Source organism: Sphaerodactylus townsendi, linkage group LG05 (assembly GCF_021028975.2).
Source record: "Sphaerodactylus townsendi isolate TG3544 linkage group LG05, MPM_Stown_v2.3, whole genome shotgun sequence".
In the NCBI taxonomy this organism is placed as follows: domain Eukaryota; kingdom Metazoa; phylum Chordata; class Lepidosauria; order Squamata; family Sphaerodactylidae; genus Sphaerodactylus; species Sphaerodactylus townsendi.
The window spans coordinates 56669009-56687158 of NC_059429.1; the positions used below are offsets into that span (position 1 = coordinate 56669009).

Below are 18150 nucleotides of genomic sequence, written 5' to 3' on the forward strand. Positions count from 1 at the left end.
CACATTCCCGGAGTGCTAGGAGCTCACTGCAGCAAGGGCACACCCACAACTTCTGCCCTAGTGGTTGATAGTCATACATGTAACACTCAGTGCAAAACACTGGAAAGCCCCCACACCCCTGCTGGCTTCCTGCCTTCATATCTAACTCTGTTTAGATATTCAAATATTAAACTTTTAAACTTAACCTCCAACTATCCTGACCTGGAGATGGAAGGTGAATCATTGACTGAGTCACACCCAGTTCACTCCAATTTGTTGTCCTGGTAACAAGTTTACAAAACTAAAGAGGGAGATACTGCAGCCTGAGGCAGCCAGCTCAAACAGTACCATTGCTGCTGCTGGGCTTCAGGCTGTCCCCTCCCCAGATCACACCAGAGAGCCCCCAACACATACAGCAATGTAAGGTAAGTATTGGGGGGGATTCCCTGGGGGGATTCTCTAGTTCGAAACAGATGCTAGGGAAACTTTGTTTAAAGGGAGTCCAAGGCGGATAGCCACTTTTGAGGCTCCCTTACATTTTAAATTCCCTGAATGCCAAATACTGAATTTCTATTCAGCATCCTGCATTCTGAGGTATTCGGCTCAGCTTGTATTCAGGCAGCTTGCATTCAGCCCAAATACAAGCCAAAAAAGCTGAATCTCGCCGCGATACAGCTTTTTTTGCGATTCAGGAATACCGAATCGCCAAGCCTACTTGGAATGAGAAACTATGCTTTTATTGAACAAGATTATTATTATTTCATATACACAATAGAGAACAGATGTTCAAATTCATTGCACGTACCCAGTGGTCTGAGGAGCAGAAAGAGTCATTATACCCAATCTGCAGTATGAGAATATGTCCACTGGTTATAGGAAGAGAAGGTGAATTTTTGAATTCTCTTTCTTGTGCTAAAAATAATACCTTCTCAATGAAAACTAGCACTTTGAGGGAGAAACAATTACAGCTTCCTCGTGCATTATTTATCTATTTATTTACATTGGTTGTAAATAAATTTACATTGTTTGTAGAGAAGGGCAAGAAGTGGTGGTGTATTTTAAATGTCCACAAAGGATGAAGTCTAAAAAGGCTCACTGGGACTCAAGGTGGATTATAGAAAATAGGTCAATATAAACAACAGGATGGGACATACAATTGATAGTGCAATAGCACATAACTTGAAGAAATCTGGAATAAATGAGAGATCAAAAAAATGGTGAAGCAGATAAGTATTAACACCACACATTAAATGATGCAACAGTTACGTAGTAAGAGCCTACTTACAGCAACAGAAAATACAAACTATACAGGAGTACAATGTACAGTCCCTAACTCTTTACTCCAAGCAATGTGTAAATTGGCACTAAAGTATGAGCTGTCTTGTTGTAATAGTTCTGGCTGAATAATGCCTGAATGTTTCTGACCATATTAATTAGCCTTTAGAAGTAGATTCAACTAATAACTATTTAAAAAATGTGTCAAATGCAAATAAAATAAAATCATCATTCTCTATTGTGTTTGTTTCATCGTTATTCATAAATGTGCTGGTTGCTATGGAGAACTCCTGAATTAGTAGGTTAAAATTCACTGTAAATGTATCACATCACATGTTTGTGTATTCTAAGATGGTTGTGCCCCATGAATTAAAATTGGTTTAATTTTTTGCTCATTTATGCCCTAATTTTCTACCAATGGAGATCTAAATTATTTTCCTTTTTTCTATTTTATCCTTATAACAACCATGGAAGATATGTTAGTTAGTGTGGCTGTCCCAAGGTCACGCAACAAGCTTTCATGGCAGTCTGAGGATTCAAACCTGGATATCCCAGAGTACAGCACTCTAATATGGCTCTAGCAGCAATTACTCTGGCTCTGGCAAATAAAATGCATGTAGGGAGCAACCATAAGCAAACCCACTTGAACATGAGTCCTATTTTATTCATTGTTGCTTACTCCCAGGAAAGTGTTCTCTCAGCCCTAATGAATTAAATAAAAAGGATGTCATGAAAATGATGTCACTGAAATGGAAGTAGTTGAAGTGAATCACATAGCAGATTACGTGGCTGGAAAACTTGTTCAAAATTAAAATTCTTAAAGGTGCACATGTTCATTTACCAGGGGCAGAAATAGCACATTTCTTTTTAGATTTTGAGAAGGACCATTCATTTCTTTTTAACATGCAACCTACTGCTTTGGAAACTTATGTTTATACAAAAATCTGTTTTATATGCAGAACTGTGTAGTGATTAAATAAAAAATAGGAGCATTAATGTAATGTAAAATATTAAATCATCAATATGCAGCTATACCATTAATAATAATAGATGTGGATTTTGAGGCTGAATGGTGGTGGGGAAATTGCATCTCTCTCCTGAATTTATGATGTGCTGCCTCCATATATCAAAATTAAATGGTAACTTGTTTATATAAGCAAGAGTTCTGCTTTCAGGATGAAATATAAGCAATTCTCTGAGTAATCAAGCATAGCTAAGTATTTTCACATTTAACGAGGCTTTTCCTATATCTGAATGTGGTTATAGGTGCCCTGCTAACAAATGGTTCCAAAACAGAAATGTTTGGATTGGCCAAGGCAGGTATTAATTGCTATTTCATCTGTTTCCAGGGTTTGTTGTGCTAGGGAATCTTAAATGAGGTTGTGTCAGTCCTCCAGCAATAATGAAATTCACATCTGAAGCCCTTTAAGTTAAATGCATAAGGATGACACCATAGCTGAACTCTAGAATCAACTAGAAAAGGGCAAGAAGGGGTGGTGTATTTTAAATGTCCATAAGGGAGGAAGTCTAAACAAGAAAAAAAATAGAGAATGGATCAATCCAAGTTGTAAGAACAAAGATGTTATGTAGAGGGGTAGATTAATCTTTTCTAGAAGTTTCTCAATCCCCATAGGCAAGGTCACTTCATGCTTAGTTTCTTTGGGCTTTTGAACTGCACTTGATATAGGTTACATCAAGATGAGTTAATATGGCTGTCTCATTTCATTTTTCTTCTTTTGCCAGTTACCCCTTCTGCTGCATATCTCCAACTCCCACCACATGCAGTTCTGGGAGCGAAGTCTCCTGTCCTGCAGGAGCAGCATTTGGTGCATTTCAGACTGCAGCAGGAGGGGGGAGATGAGAAAATCTCACTTCACTGATGGAAAATGCTTCCATCATCAGAGATTTATCTTGGGTTCTAAGGCCTGGCTTCAGTGCACTAAATTTTCTAATATGGGCTGGCTCAGCACAGAAGCCCCCCTCCTTCAGCAATGCCATTCATGCTCTTCTTTTAAACCTAAAAAAAACATTCCCCAGGTGACATTATTGGGTTGATCTTGTTCATGTGTCTAGAAGGGAAAGTATATCTTTTGCTGGGATGAGCCTGTTGACCCTTTTCTGATATAACTGAGATGGGAGACAGGCCACAGCAGTATCATAACATTACTATTTTGTGTGTGTGTGTGGGGGGGGGAGTTGTTTTGTTTTTGTCATCAAGTCATAGCTGACTTTTGGTGATCCCATAGGATTTTCAAGGTGAGAGATGCAGTGGTGGTCTCCCATCCAAATACTAACCAGGTCTAACCCTACCAACATCTTACAAGATGGAGTTAGCCTAGGCTACCCTGGTCAGGGTTACAAACACAAACCCATGTCAGTTACTACATAGGACAAAGTGATTTTCTCTGCTGTCTAGATTAGCATTTGAAAAATCACTGAAGTGCTGTATCTCTCCTTCCCTCAAGAAACAGATCAGTTAATGTTTTCAATGTAGACACCTTGCAGCAGTTAGCATTACCGAAGTATTCAAGTATTGTATTATACCAGAGCAGCACTATGCAAATGCACAGTGGGTTTTTTTTAATGTGCTATATCATGCTAGCAGGGAAGGTGGCATGGTATAGCCCAATCTCAGAAGTGAAGGAGGGTTAGTAAGGGAGGTGACAAAGGGAGGTGACAGAAGAAGGCAATGACAAACTGTTTCCCACTGCCTTGAAAGCCCTTTCTGGGATCACCATGAGTAAGCTGTGACTTGACAGCGCTACACATACACAGACAATATTGTGCTATTCTTGAGCTCCTATGCACCCAAATTTTTAGAAGTGAGCAGAAAATCATGATGGCAGCATAACAATAGTGGAAGGGGGGAGCAAAGCAATCCACATCTAGTGTGGCACAGAAACCATGGCTAATAAGAGTGGAACAATTCGATCAACATGTTCCATGTGAAATCTGTGTTGCAAGTATGAACTGAGCAACAATAGCACCGGGGGTGGGGGGATCGGAACCTCATGTGGAATCTGCCATAGTTTGGGTCCTAGAAAGAATTCCTACTGGCACAATTCTAGGTAACTGCTGGCTTGATTAACATATATATATTGATGAGATACAAGCCATCTGGAAGAAATGGAAAAAAAATGCAGGCAGTAAAGTATTGCTTTATTCCTCCTAGATCCATGGTGGCGAACCTTTGGCACTCCAGATGTTATGGACTACAATTCCCATCAGCCCCTGCCAGCATGGCCAATTGGCCACTATCCTAGATCATTTGCCCTGTGTTAAGAGGAAATGACTTTTTTCATGATGCTTTGCCATATTGAAGAATAGGAGTGCAATTGAGTTTGCATATACTCCTTAAGTCCAGGATATAAGAAAAAGTGAGAATTCCATGGAGAACAGAGGTTGCTAAAATCTTGTTCAAAGATATTATACAGGTTTAGCCAGCAATTGTATAAACACTCATCTTGTAACAAGCCTTCATGAAAATAATAAGACTTACTTCTGAGTAAACAAGTGTAAGATAGGTCTGCAAAAGTGGCATTTGGGTTGATGAAAGTATTTCTATCCTTTGTCATGGTAGTATGTCCTTTGAGCATGGGAGCTTAAGAAATTGATAGAAGTGTTTTGTGATGGAAAAGAGGACATTTAGGCCTATTATGCATGGAACACTTACCTTGGGACTCTTTGCAGTGCAGTGGGGTTGTAGTGGGGTTACCTCATGTTTATTAACACGCAAGGAAGCACTCCACTGCCTACTAGGCAGCTTGCCTGAAGAACTCTCCCAGGTCTTTGCTTTTCCTGGTTCTCTTAACTCCACTCATCAACTCACTCTTAAAGACACACAGTTGTGACTGCTAGTTTTGTTAAAGCCCGTTAAATTGCTGCTGCTACCACTGTGGGAGGAGAGAGGCTTATTGTTTCAATATTCCTTGGGATTGTGATATTCCTGTATCTTTGATTATTTTGATAGATCTAATATAGTACAAATTCTTGAAGTTGAAATTCTTAAGTTTTCAATTTTAAAAGGCTTTTTAAAGCCCTCCTGATCATCGGGGAGAGCAGAAATAGAATGAGGAAGGCAGGTCAGAGCCAAAAATCTGAATCAAAGAATAATACAGGACCATTTCTTTTGTCCTCCCCGTGAAACAGGGGAAAAGGTTGCTCTTTGCCCACTTTCACAAACAGTGGAGATTATGGGATCTGCTGCGCATTGAGTGAAAGTGTATCAAAGGTGTCCATAACAAAAGCTCTATCTTGAAAAGAATCTCCCTTCAGCATGAGACAGAGCAGCAGTGTATAATTAGTCTTAATCTGACCCAGTACATCATTTTATAGAATAGTGGGCTGAACATTAGATTTAAATCCCATCTGTGCCATGGTATGATTCTTGCTGAGATCACTATCTCTGGTGTTTAATTTTTTGATGATGACGGTAATGATGATGATTGGAACCAGTTTCTAATTAATAACACATTCAGTTTTAAGGATGTTAATGCCCTTTCTACCCTGCATAAAGCTGTGAGCTTCTTTGAGTCTAGCCTCCAATGTTGGATCTAAGCAGAATCATGAGGGGTAAACTCTCCCATACCTCCCTCCTACCTAAGACAAGAAATGTTCTCTATTATAATATTTTCTTTTGATCTTCATTATATATGTATGTATATGTGTAAAGTAAAAAAAATATGCAAAGTGTAAAAATTCCCTCCTCACTTGAGAATGGTCCCTCTCTGACACAAACTCTCACTTAGTTCCCTCAGTTCTACCCATTCTGTCCAGAAGATGACATAACTTTCTTATTAGAACCTGGGCTTGAAATTCTTCCCTCCCTAGAAGATAATTCCCCTCTATGGATAGAATCTGGTCCTTTAGCCACCATACTATCTCCTTGCCAACACCACAGGTTTATTCACAAACACGATACACATTTGGCCACTCTGGGGCTCAGAGTTCAACTCCTTATTTTCTTATCCGAAGCTCTGATTGCCTTCCTAACTCTACTCACTCCCAGTATGTCACTCAAACACTCAGGCTTTGTGAGGGATTAACTCTTTACAGTCTTGCTTTTCTGCTTCTGCATACTGCTTATATCTGTCACACCTCCTATGAAAGGAAGCTCCTTTGGTGTACTGAGACTCTGCTTGCTGTCATGCTCCACCCTTCCCTGAATCTTTCCTGTCTCTTGTCTGCATTTTTAACCATTGGCTTTTTCCCTGATGTAGTTACATCTTTCTTTGCTCCATGGCATTTGAGAGTGAAAGAAAGAAGCCTTGAATCTAATTTTGGGCCTAGTTTTGTATAGCAACTTGACCACACACCAGCAGTCCATCAGCAGCACATTCCCAGAGGCAATGGGATCACTCAGACGTCTTGTCCTCCACCACTTTCCCTCATCAATCCTCCCATACTAGTATTCTGAATTTTAAAGCAATTTGTGAATGTGTGATTTGGTACAGTGATCTTCAGAAGTGTAAATGACTGTATGTGATCCCAGATGTATTTACAGAATTGTTTACTTGTATTTAAAATGGTAACTTTCGAGACATTGTGGCAGTACATATTTTCCAAGTAAGGCACTGCCAGCACTACTTAACTGTGTTATTCTCTCATTTTTTCTCTTGCCCGGTGGTAAAACCTCATTCACATACTGCAAGGTGATCAGACCCAGATGCAAACAGCTTGGCCTGTGGCATCTAATAGGCACTTTTTTCCTTTCTGTTTCCCATTCCAGACTGATCAATGGACAACAAGGGATTACTATTAAAAGCTATAGTTCAAGATCACTTTTAAATGTCAACAATGTGACAGAGGAGCACTTTGGCAACTATACATGTGTCGCTGCCAATAAGCTAGGCACAACCAATGCCAGCCTTCTTCTTAACCGTAAGTCAAGAGAAAAGGGTGAAAAATATTCATATTTGGGTTGTTTTCCTTTATCATAAACAAAAAGCTGTAGCAGTGTTCCTGGTGCAGGCTGCTCAAAAGGATTATGACTCTTGCTGAATATAGTGCTGTAGACCCTTTTGCAGTATGTCTGATTTGATGTAGCCTGTTTTGAAGCCACACCATGTGGCTTAAGCCTTTTTCCTGATGACTTAAATAGAGTGCAATATGAATATAATTAAAAGAATGTTGTGTCAGGCCAAGATGGATCTGAGTCACAGGGCTGGTTCACACATGGCTTTGGAATGTGGGTTGGACTTGTGCTGAAGGTAGCCAGGATTTAAGCCACAAGATCCTGTGAGGAATGGTTTCTCCCCTAGAAGTGCTTGTCTGTAGTCTACCATCCAGGCCACCAATGAATAAAACAAGGAACTTCAGGGAGCCAGGGCTTGACTAATGACAATGTTTCCATCAATGTGCCCTGTATAGTGAAAGTACGGGACATACAGAGAAGTGAAGCCTTCAGTGGGTATCCACTGCTGTAAATGGGTCCTACATCCATTATTTTAATAAATAATATTAATTCATGGTACAAAGTTGTAAAATATGAACGTTAGTTCTGTTTTATTCCCAAGCCTGAAATGTTCTTTCACATATGTCCCACTAATGTCATCTGAATCATGTGGGTGGTACATACAGAAAGGTATTGAAGAATAATTCAAACTTGATCATCCCTAACCTTCTACAGGACTTCAAATATGCATTTTTTGGAGACTGCTGAGCCAATAGTGTGCTGCTGTTTCATACTGCAAAGATTTTGAATGAGCAACTGTGATATGCACAGTTAAGTAATAAGCACATGTTAGATAAGTGATATATGCAAGATTTTGTCTACAGAAATCAGTGATTTATTGCAGGGCGGTATGTGTGTCTGTGTTCTGGGAACTGTGGCAGTTTGCGACATCACCCTCATACATAATTCTTTTTAATAATTCAATTAGCCAACAATAAGCCATTCACTGACATATTTTATCAAGTATTACAATAAATGGAATCTGATGAAAAATATTGCTCACCATATTTTTAAAATTAGACTTTGATTTCTTAATTAAAATGTGCATGAATAAATAAAGTGTTGGAGATGCATTTAGAAGATGCAACAAATAATTGAGCGGTTGGGATGGGGTAATTAGAAAAGCTGCCAATACTAAGGATACAGAGCCCCTGTTAGCCAGCTATATTTATTCCCTTGCAGAACTACAATTGGTGTATAAAGACAAAGTGATTTTATCATGATTCTGTTATAAAGCCCTACTATAGCTCTAAAACAATAGAGTCCAGAAGTGGAAAAGATGACACACCTTAGGTTTGGCAGAATTCCCACTGTTGTAGCATCCTTGCCAATGAGCTGCTTCACACTGTATTCCTGGAAAATAATTTAGCCACCTATAGAAAAAGTTAGAAAAGTTGTGTCTTTTTCATCATCAGGTGCTAAGGTATTGCAAAATAGCAACACCTCAGGGCTGCTTCCAGTGTGAACTCATTCCTGGGACAAAAGTTCAACTTCCAAGTTGTATACCCAGACACACAACCTTCTGTGCACATGTGTGTCTGGCTTGACAACTGAATAAAGGTTCAAGTAATTCCTGTGTCCCACGTTATCTAATAGCTATGTGAAAACTCATTCAGGTATACCTGAATGAGTTGTAAACTGGACTATATGGACTGTTGGTCTGATCCAACAGGGTTCTTTCAATGTCCATATGGACAGGGATGTGAATAACTGACAAAATGAGTCAGGAGTTCTTATTTACATTTTTTTACCTATGTGTGTGTTTGTGACTGTATATGTACCAATCATTTCCCAGGATTAAAAAAAGTGAGTTAAAAGCAGAGGCGTAGCTGGGCAAAGCTGCGCCCGGGACAGCCTCCGTGTTTTCCTGCCCCCCCCCGTGTTTTCCTGCCGCCCCCGCACCACCACTTACTTTATCCTGTATGATGGTGAGTGGGGTGGCTGCGGCACCCATGGGGGTGCAGAAAACCAGAGGCTGCCATCCATCCCCCCTCTGCTCCATGGGACACCATGCTCTGGTGGGGCAGAGGGGGATTTCCCTGCTAAGGGCTGCTGGCTCCCACAGAGTAATAGCCAGAGGCACAAAGTGGGACAACACTTCCATTCTCCCCTCTACCCTACAGAGGAGGAGGCCTCCTCCTCCATAGGGCAGAGGGGGGTTCCCGCTTGGCACCGTCGGCGGCACAAAGCGGGACACCACTTCCTTTCCCCCTCTGCCCTACAGAGCCTGCTCCCTGGGGCAGAGGGGTTTCCCTGCCCATGCATGGGGGGCATTTTTGCGCCCCCCACATGACCTGGCAGGGGTGCGCCTGGGACAAGCCCCCCTGATATCCCCATTGGCGCTTTGCCACTGGTTAAAAGCTCTTGACCAGTTCACTTCAACTTCTAGTTCAACATATAAAAAAAATCGTCTGCAGTGAGCCTAAGTGTTCTAAGCAGATTATAACTGATCATGCAAATAGATACAACTTATACCTAGCCAAAATGAATAATTGCTGATCAAAAAATCTTATTGTATGTTTAGCATAGGGTTACTAAACAGGATGCCAAGCATATGGAAAACTATGCTATGGAGTACACAAACAAGTAAAGAGATTCAAAACAAAATTACCTTACGTTTTCCTTTGTAAAAGAAGGAAGAAAACATTGAAAATGATCATGAGGCATGTTTTTCCCCCCAGAGGAGTTATACTGCTGCAGAATAGCAGGGGCATTGAGTATTGCAGGATACAAATCTAGTCACTGAGTTCTCACTCAGTGATCTAGTACTGTTGGCACTAAGCAGGTGATGGATGCCTAGATGAGGATGAGAGCTCGCTGAGAATCACACATAGCTGGAAGAACAGCTTAAATTACAAAAAGAACTGCAAATAATATCTGTGCTAAGGTGAAAGAGGGGTGGATGTTAGAAGAGATGTGGTTATTTTTTCAGTCTTCTAGTTGATCAGTGCCTTATGAGGCTAGTGATCACGCTGCCTGGAGCACTGATGGACTATATGTGAGAGACTGCAGCACAAACCATCAGCAGCAAAAATGAAAAACAAAATACTACAGATTGTTTCATGATGCCAAGGGTAAAATAGGAAATTGCAATATTCTAATTATTTGTGTTCAAATCCATCCTGTAACCTGTTCCAAAGATATTAATGTTGAGTCTGTTTCTGGGTTTCCAGAATATGCTGGAAACCATGTGAGCAAAATACCACTTTTACTATAGGGGTGCATATAATGGATAGTCCCATCCTGCCATCTAGGGGTACGCATCAAGCATTTTGTAATAGTATATTTGCTTAGGTTTTCTCAGAAAGGAATAAAATGCAGTCATTACTATAAGCAAAAGCAAGCATTTTATGATTCATTAAACTTGTTCTCCCAATGGAACAGGCAGTAGTAAGGTACCCACTGGAGATAAAAAAGCTCTGTTTGCAGGGAAGCTAAAGAGAGAGACAATAGAAAGACTTTAAAGCTTCCTTTAAATATGCTTCTGAATTAGCATAATGTCAAGTTAAAACAAAACATTTCCCTGAAATGGGAACTAACTCTAACCTTCCTGTACACAGTCATTATTTGTTTCCAACCACAAAACCAGGGAAACCAATATTATCTATATATATAAAAAGCTAACAGTGTTTTTGTTGATGACAGTATACCTCAGTAACTGCTGGGCCAATTCCTCTGAAAATTCCCAGCCACTATAGTTAGCCAGGCGAGAGTGTTTTTAGATGTTCACATACCTGAAATTTCACACCTGGCCCAGTTAAAACGCCTTTTTTCTTGGAGCTCCCTGGTGAAGGACATGCAGCTGCCTGTGTGTAACTGTCACTTTTAGAATGTTTGTGCTGCTTAGAATGTTCGCTCAGATGGCCAGATATGAGCAGTGGAAACAGTACATAGGCAGTAACTCGAGTGGAAGTGAAACACATACACACACATACACATGAGGGAGAGGGAAGGGAGGAAGAGGGAGGGGTGGCATGCAAGGGAAGAGAGGGAGGGAGAGGAAAGGGACGGGGGGGAGGCATGCAAGGGAAGAGAAGTGAGGGAGGGAAGAGAGTGAGGGGTGGCATGCAAGGGAGGGGAGCCAGGGGGCCCGCATCTTGATATGACCCACCCACCCCAGCGGAGGGAAAGGGAAGGGAGGGAGTGGGAGGGGTGGCATGCAAGGGAAGAGAAGGGAGGGAGGGAAGAGAGTGAGGGGCGACATGCAAGGGATGGGAGGGAGGGGCCAGGCACCCTAGATTCCCTGAATACTGCGGTTACAGTTAAGAAAACCAGGCATGCATTACTCAGGAGTAAGCTCGGTACAGCAACCGTGACATACTTTGAATGGCTACATCACGCCCCTCAGAGGGTTTCCTCAGAAGTGACACCCATTGCCACCAACCAAACTTACTCCCAGGTAAAGGATCATGACCAGTCAGCCTAGATGTATGGGAGGGGTGTCTTTCCATTCCCCCCCCCCCGCAAGGAATGCGATCAGTGACATCGCACAGTATCAGGCTGCGTGTTTGCATGAGCACGCACTGCTGGCCTCTGCAATTGATTTGCTGCTACTGTTCCTTTCCCATTTCACCACAGTAAGCCACAGCAACGCGTGGCCGGGCCCCACTAGTTGCTAAAACAAGCAGTGAACAGAGCTGCATAATCAATGTTCAGATTGCTATAATGGGAAATGAAAGTTCAGTATTCCAAAATCTCCAGCACCAAGAAAAATTGTACAAGATTGTTTCCTAAAATCCTCTGGGGTGGGAGGGGATGGGGGAAGTTGGCAAATCATATTACCTGGTATTTTCTTTTTCTTGCCTCTAGTCAAACCAGCACTAATAAGGCAGTCCAGCAATCAAGGGGCTCTTTAAGAAGTCAACAACACTACCTTTCCTCTTTCCTGGCAATACTTAGGTGGTTCCCACATGGTGGTTGGATTTTGTGGTTTCCCATTGCTGATGCAGCTGAAGAAAAAGTCTAGCACCTATGGGCTATCCCTGCAATCTCTAGTTCCTTCCCTTATGAAAATATGCCATTTTCCTTTTATCTCTTGAAGGGAATAAAAACTTACTTTTAAAAATTAAAGTTGAGAATTCAGAGACCCTGCTGTACCTATTGTTACACAGGAATGTCAGGCTAGTGATATCCAAGGGCCAATTTAAAAAAAAGTTCCCTGATGACAGGAGGAGGAAATGGCTGCCTTAGAGACAGGGTCATGGAAAAGGCTGCCACATGGGCTAGAAAATCCAGATTTCCCTATCTATTCAAATAGCCATTTTTGCTACCCCCTGGTATTGCCTCCACTTGCTCATCCCTTTGACCTCAGAAGTGGGCTTCTCCCTCTCAATTTCCAGTCTCCTGCTGTCAGCATGCCCTTCTCCTCCCCAGCCTTCCAGGCTATACAGCCTCTAATCCTCTCCCCTCACCAGATCCACCTTCCTGTCAACCACCCATAAACCACCCACACCCACACAGAAGTCTTCACAAGAGCTCAAGTGCCCAGCTTCTACACACTGGGCTGATCCTCCTTGTCTTTCCCAGCTGATGGAAGGGCATTCCCACTCCTTACAGCCTCCAGGCCTGCTGCCTGGGCCATCTCTCATCCTGGTCATACTCTGAAGAGGTCCTGCCCCCAGCCCACCTCTGGTGCTGACCCCAGCATTCATGCTGGTCTCCTCCTCTCCCTGCCAACCTCCTCCAGCTTCTCTGGAGTTCAGGGCATCCCAGCTTCCTGTGATAGCTTGCCCCATGGTGACACTGCCCATGGTGGCCATGCCTTAGCCACTGTACAGTGGACTCCCTGTGGTGAGAACTCTTCCTGGCCAGGAAAAGGAGTGGTGGGGGAGAGGGAGTCTGGGGCAGCATCCCCAGACAGCAGCCTGCCAGGCTTTACTGTAGTCTTTTCTAGAACTTCAGAGTAAAGCAGGTTTGAGAAAAATATGGGGAAAGCCAGGGGAGGCCCAGGAGGTACACTAATATACCACAGTGCTGTGAGGAAACGGGGTGTGGGGTGGGATGAACACTTTCCCAAAGTATTGAACTCAGGGTAAATCACCCTTGCAGAAATGAATGTAATGACTAAATGAAACTATAATCTTGAATGTTTCTGTCCCCAGATCACAGGTGCTTAGGTTATCAAAAACACAATTATTGCATTCTATGGCCAGAAAAATCTAGTTCTATAAAAACCAACCAACACAAGGTGGATGGTTAATTCCTGCAGGATGGTGGTGATGAACTTCATTGTCACATTGTCATGTCACTTCTGGCACAGCCCTATCACTTGGATTTTGGAGTGAGTGCCATACTGTTGCCCTGATGCAAATCTGGCATTTCAGGGTCACACCAGAAGTTATATTATCACATTGCAGCAAACATCACCACTGCCTGTGTTTTGCTGGCTTGCTTCAGCCCACTAATATGATGAGCATTGGCAGGCACAGAACTAGGAGTTTTCCTGCCTTGTAAGAACTGATGCTAAGAATGATGGATGAAGCGACTTGTTTTATATTCTGCATTTATGAAAATATTACTATGAATTCCTGCTACTGTTATGGTTCAAGCTAGATGAGATATTAGAGATTCATGATTTGACCTCCTGTAATAAATACCAATGCCAGCAATCCCTAAATAAGGTCTTCATCCATAAAGATTTGATGTGATGTCATTATTATTTTGCTGTATATCTTAAAAACTATAGCCTTATTTGGTCATAGTGTAGAATGAAATGCATTTCAGTTTATCAGGTGTGAACTCAGAAACTGAGAACTGCGGCCTTATTTAAGCAATGAGAATTATGCATGGTCATATTTTTTGAGAGCTCAATTATATTTTACAAAGTTTCTGTCAGTATATAATGTTAAGCAGATCTATTTCAGTGCTGGATTAAATGGTAGGTATTGTCTTCTTCTCAAACAGCAACTGTGCAGAAGGACAAAAACATGCCAACTCACTCAGAAAGAAGATTCTCACATTACAGAATGTGAGAATCTTCTTTCTCAGCAAGTGTAACTTGTTGGCACTTTTTTTGGTCAGGTAAAGGGTGTTCCCAAAATTTCACCAGGGTCCTAGGTTGTTGAGTCATGCCAGAAATTGAATCCTGGGCAGTCCCAGCCACTTGTACCAAGGACACAGCTTATTGCTGGCTGTTACGGAGGTTTAGTGACAGAATAGGGAAAGTCTTACATCACATTCTCCACTAGTAAGCAGGATTGGCTCTGGGATTCAGCTGGCAAGGAAGGTGGCTGACAGGCAGCTCTGAGACATCCGACAGTGCTGGGAAGGGTGGCAGGCTAAGCGGCAGCATGAGAGGGACATGTGACTCCAACATGGAAAAAGAGCTGGCGTAGCCTGTTGGAGAACTTTCTTGGCTGTCTGAGGTTCTGGGTGTATGGGAAGAGATTCTGGTGCAGGGAGGCTGATGAGTGGGTGGGCAGTGGGTCAGACTTGGCCAGAGAAGGGGCAGGGCCTTAAGATGGAAGGTTCTCCAACGGGCCTGATCGGATGTAGATCAAGGGAGGGGAGCAGAGACTGAACCAGAGGTGTTGAGAGGGATCAGACTGTGCTCTCTCAGGGAAGTTTTTACTCTTGGAAGAAGAGGCTGGAGAGGCTTCCTATGAGCACAAAAGAGGCATCTGGCCTGGGCAAAAAAGGGTGAGGGCAGAGCTAAACCCCCTTTTTCATCTGTTCTAAGACTTTTGGGGAGACTTATCCTAAGCAAGGTGATGTGACACTGGAGGGTCAGCAGAAGAGGCTCCCATCAGAGATTCTTCACGTACTTGCTAGGGCAATGATATCATGAAGTTTCTTAATGGATTATGTATCCATAGTGATATACTGGGTAGTTCTGGGTAGTTCTGGGTGACATAAACACAGTGGTGTCATTTGTGAAACAATTGATACAGATCTGTACTATGCATGATAAACTGGTGGCCTATTACTTAGCTAACTCAGTAGCCATTACAGTAGACAAGTTATATCCAGGGAAGACATCCCCAGTTTTTCCCCAATCCATACTGCTTTTCTTATCTCTTTCTGCAGAAGAACATTCATTAGAGTAGTACATCTGGTGATGGCAGCACCAATACACACAGCTGATTTTTGAAATGATCTTAAACTGTATTGTAAACAAAAAAAGTACCGCTTAAAATAAATACCTTAATTAAGCCCATGTGATTAAAACACAGCATCTCATGCTATGTAATTACAGTTTTAATGTGGTGTGTAAATACAATTTTAATATGAGGTTCAAATTGCCAAATGGGCACTTAGTATCATATGGAATAAATATTGTTCTGTTTGACATAATGCATGCTTCCTAAACATGATCAGTGCACCTTTGACATTTACTTAACCATAAACAAACATCAAATTAAGGTGGAAAACTATAACTACGTCTCAATGGTATCATGGTATGTATTATGACATATTTTATGTGCATTGAGGAGACTATTGGAAAAGATTACTGTCTGAATATCATGTACACTTAATTTGAACTTAATAATAACGTATCTTTTTAAAGTTCATTATTCTACAGGTAGGTAAAATGCCAATCCAATTATGTCAGAATCCCTATTTTTTTCTTTTAATGCATAGATTTATATATAATCTTGCTATAAAGATCAAGTACTAAATTTATTATTTAAAATCTTTGAAAGGCTCTTACTTTGTGATACTGGAATTAGAATGTGCATTGCATTTTTATCCAGTTCATATTTGTGTCATTTGTGTGAACAGAAATCCATTTAACATGGCTTCTGTGAGAGTTTTCCTTGTCCAATGAGTCACTGCAAACCAGATTTGGATATCAGGCTCAGAGAGACTAATTTGGTTTGAATGTCCATTTAAACAGTATGGAAACAGTCACAGACTGAACACTTAGCACTTCTTGCATTATTCATCAGCACAGATGACAGTTGGTGCCCATCCATGTATAAGCGCAGAAACATGTTATTTCCCCTTGATAATATGTGGACCTGCTGGTTCTCCCCATGTGACTGTTAGGAATAGACTGAAAGCTGCCATTGCTGTCCCTTCAGGGGTTGAGATGGCTACCTATGAGAAAGATTAATTAACAGAAGGCACTTTTTTAAAAAAATCAGAATCTTCTTGTGAATGCAGGAATATAGGAATGCAGGAATTTGTCACAGGTACTTACATGGAGTGATACTAGGTTTTGGTTCACTATGAGTGTGTATTGTTTCAGGCACTTCAGTGTTCTACAAAATAAAGATGATGCTTTTATACCTTACTAATATCTCATATATTTGATGTCACTTGCCCCACTCCATTTGTGCTTCCTGTTATTAATTTTCCCATCTTTGCTTATGTTGAGCATGTGTGTGTATTACATCTCCATTGTAACAAAAAGTTCCAGCGATGATTTGTTTTACAAGGTTCAATCATTCATAGAATTGTTTTAAAATGTTCATTTTGCTTCCTAAATTGAATGGAGACATTGTGAATATTTTATAACTTGTATTGCCATAAAACTGAGAGGTTTTTTTAAAAATTGACTGATAAACTGTATTTTAGTGTTTGGTTGTGTGGCAGATTTTGCTCTGTTTTAGCTCACAGATGCCACGGAACTAATACTTTTGTCATCTCTACAAAAGAAGGGTGCTCTCCAGGGAAATTTGGTTTATGTTCATGCTTTCACTTCTGTGCCAGCCAATAGCTTACAAAAAGCCACCAGGCCTTCTTTTCTAGTACTATTCATTTCACAAAACGCTAACCCTAAAAGCAAATAATGATCCCTGACTGCTATTTTATTTAGCTTCAGTATCAGGCTGTAGGATATTGCAGTTTTTCAGGATTTCTCTGCAAAATAAATTTTTGACCCCACTGTGCAATCATTATAATGTCATTGGCATTTTCAATCAGTGTTAGAGTACTGTAAGAAGAGAAAACAGGCATTGAAAACAGACATTGTCATTTGAAATGCTGTCACGTCTACACAGCATTGCTTCTTTTTCCTTTTCTATAGAGGTATGTATCATAAAAATATTTATACCTCATCTTTTCTTTGTGGTTTGTGTGTGTATATTAAGTGCCATTAAATGACAGCCAATTTATGGCAATCCCTTAGAGTTTTGAAGGCAAGAGATTAAGTAGAGGTGGTTCGCCATTGCCTTCCTATGCAAAGTCTGCCATCCAAATGCCGACTCAACTTTGCTTCTGAGATAGTAATAAGATAAGGCTATACTATACCATTCCACATCTCCTCTCATGGCTTAAAATTCCAAAAATTAAAAAATTTACAAAATAGAGTAAAACCACATTTAACCCCCAATCCCAGAAAATGCCTAAAGCTTAAATTCCATTAAAAACTTCTACAAAATTCTAAAGATGGAGGAGAGTAGTGACAGTCAATGTGTTGAAATCTGGCTTGCTCTACTAGTGACAGCCCTGTGAGCTGTGAGTGTTAAAGCTGTGAGTGTTAAAGCAAGTATACACAGACTGAGAGAACTGGTGGAGGAGTTTATTGATAGGTCAGGGTATATATATATCCCTTTATAACTTGTATTGCCATAAAACTGGGAGGTTTTTTTAAAAATTGACTGATAAACTGTATTTTAGTGTTTCCTTTACCATGACCTATCAATAAACTCAATGACCTATCAATAAACAATAAACAATAAACAATAAACAATAAACAATAAACAATAAACAATAAACAATAAACAATAAACTATATATATATCCCTTTACCATGACCTATCAATAAACTCCTCCACCAGTTCTCTCAGTCTGTATATATATAATCAGTGAGCAATATCTTCTAACAGTGGAAGAATTCCTGGGTACCAGTTAGTCTGGGTATTGAGTTTTGCTTTATGTTTCCTAAGAACAGTGCTTTATGGCTGATTCCGCATGGGACAAAAACAGCAGTGTGAAAACGGTGTGAAGACAGTATAAACCCTTTTACACCATTTTAAACCCTCTTACACCGTTTTCAC

The 18150-nt window shown here is 40.9% G+C and overlaps 1 protein-coding gene across 4 annotated transcripts in view; it reads left to right on the top strand.

Moving 5' to 3' along the window:
- Positions 1–18150, top strand: part of NEGR1 (neuronal growth regulator 1) — a 744190-nt gene that overhangs the window by 530473 nt on the left and 195567 nt on the right. For 3 of the 4 annotated variants that reach the window (XM_048495755.1, XM_048495758.1, XM_048495756.1), the window contains exon 6: positions 6983–7134. In XM_048495755.1, the coding sequence (XP_048351712.1) occupies positions 6983–7134 (152 nt within the window). Of the gene's footprint in view, positions 1–6982; positions 7135–7882; positions 7969–18150 lie in introns of those variants that run through there. The other variant, XM_048495757.1, reaches the window with a different exon arrangement.